General features: G+C 51.1%; 1 protein-coding gene across 13 annotated transcripts in view; it reads right to left on the bottom strand.

Moving 5' to 3' along the window:
* Positions 1-1,801: 1,801 nt before the first annotated feature.
* cbfa2t2 (CBFA2/RUNX1 partner transcriptional co-repressor 2) overlaps positions 1,802-9,498 on the bottom strand; it is a 49,586-nt gene continuing 41,889 nt past the window's right edge. For 12 of the 13 annotated variants that reach the window (XM_020055600.3, XM_013138081.4, XM_013138084.4 and 9 more), the window contains 7 exons: positions 8,881-9,077; positions 8,491-8,750; positions 6,040-6,125; positions 5,384-5,591; positions 4,461-4,529; positions 4,149-4,339; positions 1,802-3,404 (listed from right to left, as the gene is read on the bottom strand). In XM_020055600.3, the coding sequence (XP_019911159.2) occupies positions 3,099-3,404; positions 4,149-4,339; positions 4,461-4,529; positions 5,384-5,591; positions 6,040-6,125; positions 8,491-8,750; positions 8,881-9,077 (1,317 nt within the window). In that variant the 3' untranslated portion in view covers positions 1,802-3,098. Of the gene's footprint in view, positions 3,405-3,424; positions 3,786-4,148; positions 4,340-4,460; positions 4,530-5,383; positions 5,592-6,039; positions 6,126-8,490; positions 8,751-8,880; positions 9,078-9,498 lie in introns of those variants that run through there. The other variant, XM_034287314.1, reaches the window with a different exon arrangement.

The following is a 9,498-nucleotide window of genomic DNA, read 5'->3' as shown; positions in this document are numbered from 1 at the left end:
CAATCTGAGCTACAGTAGCTCGTCTGTTGGATTGGACCACACGGGCTCCCCACATGCATCAATGAGCCTTGGCCACCCATGACCCTGTCGCCGGTTCACCGCTTTTCCTTCCTTGGACCACTGCAGCCCGGGAACACCCCACAAGGGCTTCAGTTTGGGAGATGCTCTGACCCAGTTATCTAGCCATCACAATTCTAACATCATCTTTGAGGACAGAATGTAATGGCTGATGGTGTATCAGTGTTATTCACTTCACCGGTCAATGATCATAATGTTATGGCTGATGGGTGTATCAGTGTTATTCACTTCACCTGTCAGTGGTCATAATGTTATGGCTGATGGGTGTATCAGTGTTATTCACTTCACCTGTCAGTGGTCATAATGTTATGGCTGATGGGTGTATCAGTGTTATTCACTTCACCTGTCAGTGGTCATAATGTTATGGCTGATGGGTGTATCAGTGTTATTCACTTCACCTGTCAGTGGTCATAATGTTATGGCTGATGGGTGTATCAGTGTTATTCACTTCACCTGTCAGTGGTCATAATGTTATGGCTGATGGGTGTATCAGTGTTATTCACTTCACCGGTCAGTGGTCAAAAGTTATGGCTGATCGGTATATACATAACAGTAATCCAGTTTACCCAGTATTTGCATTGTGTAGTGAATGCATGGAATATTTCTTCCTTTTTTACATTTGTAAACAAAATGTAAACCTTGAAAGAAACATTCTGAACTTTTATCTAAGTGCTCCGATTTTACTATCCATTTTGGGCCAAGTCAGTAAAACTCAGCAATTCGCTCAACGCAACATTCCTTAAAGTCCAAACATTGGAAATGGCTATGTACAGCTATTTTAAGTTTAGGGTAAAACTTACAATTGGGTTTAGTTAACATTAGGGGTTAGAATTTCATATACAGGCTTAGGTTTATGGGATCATTTTCCTTGTCCCACAATGATAGAAAAACAAATGTATGCAGGTGTGTGTGTGTGTGTGTGTTTGTGCATTTTCCTGCATAACCAAGGAAACATTAATGTGAAATGTGTCAGAGGTGAAAAACAAATTCTAAAAAAACAACAAACATAGACATTTGAGTAATGTCTTTATTTCAATATTTTATTTCATAAGGAGATTTATTTTCATACGAAGTTATGTCTCATAACAAAATGTGTTTTTTAAAACAGGCGAGTCATTTTACAATGATCAAATACACCAGAATCATCTCCATGGTAACAATCACAACATATAAAAGTAGAGAGGGTCCCATCTGAAGTTTCCATTTCATAGCTAAATGGTGAAAAAGAATTCTGTGTATATACTCCTGAGATGCAAATAGAGGCCAAGAGAAGAGTCACTCGAGATGTTGCACCAGTTTGAGCTTTGAACTTTTCCCAGTGTTGAAAAGGGAAGAAAAGGAGTCCGAAATACATGCCAATATCTTTATTTATTTATGGGCGTTGTTCCACAAAGCTATTTATATATTTTACTGTCAATAATTACCAGTGGAAAAATAAATTAAAAAAAGCTTGCAAGCTTAAGTGGTGCAAGATCTAAAGTAATCCGACCCAGAACTGTAGGAGACATCAACGCTTAGCCATGACCGTGGAAGACAACTGCAAATGCCCCAAGGTCTGTAGAATTTAGTTATTGGGCATTTTCAAATGTCCGCTCTTTCAGCTTCCACCTTTCGTCCAAACATCCCCCACAGGTACGCGATACTCTGAACTGCGGTGGTGGAGGAATGGCTGATTAACGTTGATAGACAATAACTAAATGCATCAGGGAACAGGACAGTCAACAGTGTTTCTCTGGATTTATTCAGCGCACAACAGCGGACAGTTACAGGCAATAACACACTTGTTTAGCGAGTGAAAACTTTGGTGACGCATGAATACCTGAACACTTTGTATACATATATTGCTCTGAAATTAGCCTTAATGCTCTATTTTACAATATTGACCAGCGGCACAACCATTTTGACAAAAACATACAAACAACCCACTCTCAAATAGAGGAACCTGACAAATAATTTGTGCGAGCAAGATAATTAAGACTGCCATCAATGTACAAATCAACCGGACGTCTCTGCAGAACTGTTATCATCACAGCATTGCCAACACCCTCCCAGAACCTTGCTTTATGTACACCATAATAAACTAGGAAGTAAGCAGTGAGCACTTGAGGCCGTCACTGTTGCCCACGGAGAGAAAGGATCGTTCTGAATGTCAGATGGTCCCTTTGGCTTCTGCCCCCCCCCCACCCCCCCACCCCCACCAAGAAACATCAGGGTCTGTTGTCTCAGCTCGGCTCAGGGTGGAGATGCCGGATGAAGAGGAAGGAGCGTCCTTCTAGTTTCGGCCAGATTGTCCGTTTGTCCAACAGTTGGAGGAGGATTCTCAGAGTCCGTCTGTCTTCTATCTCACCGTGACCAAGCTAACCCCTCCTCCCTTTCACAGTTAAGTTCAGGATGTAACATGATTGGTTGACCTCCATCAATGACATCAACTTCCTCTGCTCACTCAATATCTGTGACATCACTTCCTTGGCTAAATTAGGCTTGCAGTCCAGTGTCATCGTATGTCCTCAAAGCGGTGTCCTCTCCTCTACACCGTGACCGCTGGCGTAAAGCTATGCGTGGGGTGAAAGCCGAACAATGTTAAAATGGAGATCTCACCAGTCAGCATTTTCAGAAAGGGAAGCTGAGAAAGGAAGCCATTCTGGGGACACACAGTAGTGTCCATTACAAGCAATGAGAGCCAGTGTCAATGCCACCGTCTGCGGTCATAGTTCCGGGTTCCGTCTGCGGTCATGGTCCCGGGTTCCGTCTGCGGTCATGGTCCCGGGTTCCGTCTGCGGTCATAGTTCCGGGTTCCGTCTGCGGTCATAGTTCCGGGTTCCGTCTGCGGTCATAGTTCCGGGTTCCGTCTGTGGTCATAGTTCCGGGTTCCGTCTGTGGTCATAGTTCCGGGTTCCGTCTGCGGTCATAGTTCCGGGTTCCGTCTGCGGTCATAGTTCCGGGTTCCGTCTGTGGTCATAGTTCCGGGTTCCGTCTGTGGTCATAGTTCCGGGTTCCGTCTGCGGTCATAGTTCTGGGTTTTAGTGCCCGTTGGTTTCTGGAATCGATGCAGGGGTGGATGGGGTAGAGGAACGGGAGGCGACTGTCCCCTTCTCCCCCCCAGGGCTGACGGCGGACGACGTGCTCTCCGGGGCCTTCGTGCCCGCGGCGGCGGCGGCGGCGGCGGCTTTGGCTGCGGTGACGGGCTTGGGCTGGGCCTGCAGGCCGGGGCTGCAGATGAGGTGGTGGCGCTCCCAGTCCTTGTGCTGGCAGAAGGAGCCGCAGTAACGGGCCGCGTTGCAGCCACTGCACGTCTCACTGGCCTTGCGCCCGCAGTTCCAACAGCACTGGAGAGGGGGACGGGGAGGGGTTAGCACAGACTGACACATTCCAACAGCACAGGGGGAGTGGGAGGGGTTAGCACAGACTGACACATTCCAACAGCACAGGGGGAGTGGGAGGGGTTAGCACAGACTGACACATTCCAACAGCACAGGGGGAGTGGGAGGGGTTAGCACAGACTGACACATTCCAACAGCACAGGGGGAGTGGGAGGGGTTAACACAGGCTGACACGTTCCAACAGCACAGGGGGAGTGGGAGGGGTTAACACAGGCTGACACGTTCCAACAGCACAGGGGGAGTGGGAGGGGTTAACACAGGCTGACACGTTCCAACAGCACAGGGGGAGTGGGAGGGGTTAACACAGGCTGACACGTTCCAACAGCACTGGGGGAGTGTGAGGGGAGGGGTTAACACAGGCTGACAACACGCCGGTCGCGGTCACTTCAAATGCAATGCTACAGCTGTGAACGTCTGGGAGACTACGAGCACGACAAGAGGTGTGTTTACTGACTAACTTTCCACGGTCACTAAGTAGCTAAATACCACAGATCATGCCCTGCTGCTTTTTAGTGTGTGTGCGTGTATAAGGCTCATGCAAGCCAGTTGTTGTATTATTATTCTTTTCCACTATATTCCAACATCCTATGGCAGCCATCTTAGCTCCAGACTAACCTTAACCAGGGAAAATATGAACGTAGCGACAACTAAAAGGTGCAGAATTTCGGTCCACGAATGCCTAACCCTCACCTCGCTGGAATCCTCCTGCTCGTTGATCACCTGGATGGCGTCCTCGGTGGCCTTCCTCTTGGCCTCAGCCAGAGTCTTCTCCATCTTGGCCCGCTCCGCCGCGATCATCTCAAAGGCCTTATGCTCCGCCTCGGCCACAGCCTTCTGTACCTCGTCCATCGCCTGCCGCTTCACCTCGTTCACCGCTTCCTCTGCGGAGTCGGGGGGGGGGGGGGGGGGGGGGGGGGGGGGGGGGGGGGTCAGAGTTTAGGTCGTGGGACGTCTCCGTGTGACACGTTCTTAGAGGACATGTTACGTTAGGTAAGGCCTTACCAGCTTTCCTCCAGATCTCATCCGGCACAAACCCCGAGCCTGGCCGCGGTGCAAAATCCCTCTGGGATTCTGTGGCAAGGAAAGACGAGGGAGAAACAGCGAGGGATAGAAATACAGTTAGCACCTGGCAGAAAACGGAACTGAATAACTGGGCCAACTTGGATGGTACATTGGCCGTGACAGAGGAGACGACAACCAAGCTGTGGCTAGATTCTGTTCCCTGTCCTCTCTTCATCCCTTTCTTTTCACTCTCTCTATCATCCCTCTGTCATCCCCGTCCACCCCCCCTCCCCTCTCTCGGTACAGCCCCTCTCCATCCAGATCGGCGGCCAAACGCCGCGGAGCTCTTGGGCTGTGTAGCCCGCGTCCAGGCCCTCTGTCGGGCGCACAGATGGCGCTCCGGCCGGGTGGCGGGCAGCCAGCGACGGGTCTTACGGAAAGGCAGGCTGGCGCTGCCAGGGCCTTCTGTGGCCGATCTGGATGGGGGCAGTGCCGGCACCTGTCTGGAGGCCACAGAGCGGCGTGGGCCCAGAAGAAACCAGCGGACCAGCACAGAGAGACTAACACTGCCAAGTGAGTATGTCTCCTTGTCTAAAATGACACCCTAAACCCTGCCTAGTGCACTAAGGCCAACCAGAGCGCAACGGCGCCGTGTTAAAAACGGTGCACTGTGAAAGTGCCCGGGTGTAGTTCCGCCAATGAACACCAGGGGGCAGCGGGTCCGTTTGGGGACAGCGCGGGAGCGGAGACGCTGGAGGCTGGTGGTTCAGCAGCTCGTCGTCAAAGACACGGCCAGTCTCATGTGACACGGTGTGCGTCTTAACTCATCCACGTCTAGTGTTCATCAGCCCCACGTCCCAACTGCACACAGTAACAGAACTGAACAAGGCATGGTGTGTAATAAGAGACAGGGGACCACGTACCACCAGCAGGTCCCTCGGCCGTGTGGGGGCTATGGGTCTTTGAGAAGGGTGCCGGCACGGTGGCAGTCCCTCCCTTGCGGGTGTCCTCCTGCTCGCTCGAGCGACGGCGCCAGTAGTTGAGCTCCTCGCGGTCCGACTCTTGACAGCGCCGCAGCACGGCCACAGAACGCCGCGTCTTCTCCACCATGTCCACGATGCAGTTCAACACCTGCCGGGAGGAGCGGGAGGGGGTTAGAGGGCTGGTACGCACAACGGCGATCGTCCCTACTTTACAGGTAAATGATGAATCACAACATCGAGGCCTGCCACTCAGAGACGTGTTGCGTGGGATGGCAGAAAACCTAGTGGTTAGAGCGTTGGTTGCTGGTTAGAATCCCTGCGACAGAAACCTGGTGTCTAACCCTTACTGCTCCTCTACGTTGCCCTGGTTAAGACGGCTAACTGCATTCATTTGTTCCGTATGGTCGAGGCGTCCCCTCATCGTGTAACTCTCCTGCTCTGTGCCGTCCATAACTACTGCAGCGCAGGGTCTGAAGCAGGCAGCAGATGGCTTTAACGCCACCGTACTGGACAGGACCCCCGACCTGACTGCCTGACGGCTCCGCCGGGCACTGGGAAGTGTTGTGGGACTGGCCGGCGGTGGCAGATGTACTTACGTGATCCAGATGTCTCCACTCGTCGGCCCACTCTCTGTCGGTTAGCCGGTGGTCCACTGGGTCCTCGCGGTAGCCCCCATTCGTGCCTGATTAAAAATGAGAGATGAATGAAATGTTAGAGAGGTGACAGAAAGAGGTGTCTGAAAACGTGTCCAATCATAACAGGCATTCCCCAGCGAAACAGCGGACACATTATTTCGTGATGAAAGCCGAGGGACAAGCGGCACGGTCTCGCTACCCCTTCTAACACACCAAAGAGTTGTCTCCTGAGAAGAGAGAAAATAAACAGACCGACGTGACGGAAAGAAAGAACAAGAGCTATATCCTCCTCAAGACTGGAGAAAAAATGGATAATGATTGATGTAAAAACAAGGGAAGTAGAAAAGAGAACGAGAAAGTAAAAGATAGGAAGAGAGGGGTGGGGTGGGGGTGGGGGGGGCTTTTGATGAAAGCCAGCGTCTGGGCCCCGCCATGGCATGCAGCAGCACTGGGACGCCCCACATCTGGAGGTCAGCTGTCAGCGTAAAACCACCAGCACCACCCCCCTCCTGAAACTGGGCTGGGTGACTGCTGGGGAGGAGTGGGCCTCCCTGCCCCTGGTTTGGAGCTAGCAGCATTCCAGCAGGGAGCCACTCAGACGGAGTGAAGTAGGCCCACTTCTAAACACTGCCATGCCCTGGCTAAATGGAGCTGACACCAGCACTGGTTATGGAGGAGCCGCAGGGTGGGGCTTTACTCACGTGCACGCACGCACGCACGCACACGCACTCAGGCACACATCATTACCTCAATAACCTAACCTTTATGCCTGTTGTCATCTAAACAAAACAGGCACACATTCATACAATTCTACATGCCTGACCCTTGGTGAGGACTGGCTCAATGTCCGGCTCAATGTCCTCTCTACACGTGATCGCCCATGTTTTAGTAACGTAGTGAGGACCAAAAACAGGACACACACACACACACAGAGACACAGACACACAGACACACACACACACACACACACACACACACACACAGACACAGACACAGACACAGACACAGACACAGACACAGACACAGACACAGACACATACACATACACATACACACACACACACACATACATAAACACTCACCCTCCTCTCCACCCCATTCCTCACTGCTGTTTCTCATCAGCGTTACCCAGTTCAAAGCTCTCTCTCTCTCAAACAACACATCTCCCCTGCTTTCAGAGAGTGTGTGTGTGTGTGTCTGTGTTTATATCTGTGTGTATGTGTTGGTGTCTACTTTGTTGTACTGTAGATCTGTGTCCCATCTGGCCGGTGACATTAAACAGGGACCAGATGGCAGGCAGATCTACAACAAACTAGATACAATACCGTCTCCTCTGAGACATAAAGGTACTCCACTTTCTGGTTAGTGGGACACATTGCCTAAGCATGTGGGGCCCGTGGATCTACACTGTTCTGAGAGCTGTCCATATCCCCACACACACACACACACACACCCACAGACCACCCATCAGTTGCTGCCCTTGTATAAATATGAGTAAAGGCTGTGCCTGTGTGTGAGTGGGAGTGCTGTTTAATAGGGGAGTGGCGCTGTTGAGGTCACTGGGTAATAAGCACTGTGGAAAACATCCCTGGGTTGACTCAGTGAATGTGCATACAGGTGGCTGGAGTTCAGATGGAACATCCGTCTTGGTCACATCCGTCTTGGTCACATCCGTCTTGGTCACATCCGTCTTGGTCACATCCGTCTTGGTCACATCCGTCTTGGTCACATCCGTCTTGGTCACATCCGTCTTGGTCACATCCGTCTTGGTCACATCCGTCTTGGTCACATCCGTCTTGGTCACATCCGTCTTGGTCACATCCACTGGGCTTTTGAACAGCGCCGAGTGACGTGGCTCAAGGTGCCAATGATTTCCCCCAAAAAACAATAACTCCACTTTTGACCCAAGTCACATGGTGCATTTAACGAGCACCTATACACTATGTATTTTTTTATATGAATGGGAAACAATGCTGAATATGACTTGCTACAGGAATCTGTGGTAAGTACACCATCTGGGCAGTGACATCTTAATGTGCCTGTTTTATGAAGGACACTTGCTACTGGTGATGAAAGAATAAACCCATAGGAGTTTGATTACGCATCTGTTAAACAAGTCTCTCTGCTTACGCTGGTGTGTGTGTGTGTGTGTGTGTGTGTGTGAGATTGTATGAGAATGTATAACCAGATAGCTAGCTCCAATATCCTGTGACTTTACTGTCTGCTCACTCATCATCCCCTGACGGCCCCCACTCCTTCTCTAACACCCCCCCCTCTCCATACATGTAATCTAACATATTATACTTTGTCTTTTGTTTTTACTTGCCAGTTACTATATCTATATATAGATATATACATATATATATGAATGGGTGTGACTGGTATTGTATGTATAGTATATAGAGTCGTTACCTGGTAACCGGGGCCTCTCCTTCAGCTCCCGGAGCTCCAGTATCCGGTGGCTGGTCTCCCGGTGGAGGAGGTGGGAGGAGCTGATGTCCTCCAGGGCGTAGTGCTGCAGTGGGGGCGGCGTGGGGTGGAGCTGGGAGCTGAGGGGCAGCGGGTGGGCGTGGGCCGGGCTGTGTCGGGGCGCCGGGCTGATGGTGCAGATACGCTTGGCCGGGGGCTCCAGGGGGGCGGGGGGGCGCTCCTGGAAGCCATTTTCTTTGCCCCTGTGGGAGAGGAGGGCCGAGAGGAGGAGAGGGTGAGGGCCCGAACATGCGATGTGATTATCTCCGTCCGTAGAGTGCCTCTGGGTTGTCTTGGTGACCGCCACCTTACCGGGCATCTTATCAAACCCACCTGTTGGGGCTGGGTCTCTTGACCGCCGCGTCCCTGTCTCTCTCCCCCGGCTCCATCAGCAGCTCAGAGGAGTCTGGCGGGGAGGCCAGCGTGGTGCTGAGGAGGAGGTGCTCGTGCTGCGACAGATACTGGGCGGGGGTCTGCTTGGCTGCCCGAGCACAGTGGAGCAGCTCCCTCTGTAACAGAGGCAGGTTGGCCTGGGAGGAAGAAGAGGAGGGTGTCATTTAAACAGTCTTCCATGTGCACACAGCTGAAAAACACTGACAGACAGAGGGGACAAAAAAACACAGAGTGAGATGGAGACAGAGAGAGATAGATAGACTGAGATAGATAGAGATAGATAGAGATAGAGATAGAGAGAGATAGACAGAGAGATAGATAGACAGACAGAGATAGACAGACAGACAGAGATAGACAGACAGACTGAGATAGACAGACTGAGAGAGATAGATAGACAGACTGAGAGAGATAGATAGACAGACAGAGAGATAGATAGACAGACAGAGAGATAGATAGACAGACAGAGAGATAGACAGAGATAGACAGACAGAGATAGATAGATAGACAGACAGAGAGATAGACAGAGATAGACAGAGATAGATAGACAGACAGAGAGAG

The sequence above is a fragment of the Esox lucius genome, chromosome 17 (assembly GCF_011004845.1).
Source record: "Esox lucius isolate fEsoLuc1 chromosome 17, fEsoLuc1.pri, whole genome shotgun sequence".
Taxonomy (NCBI): Eukaryota; Metazoa; Chordata; class Actinopteri; order Esociformes; family Esocidae; genus Esox; species Esox lucius.
This window is presented reverse-complemented; position numbering and strand designations above follow the sequence as displayed.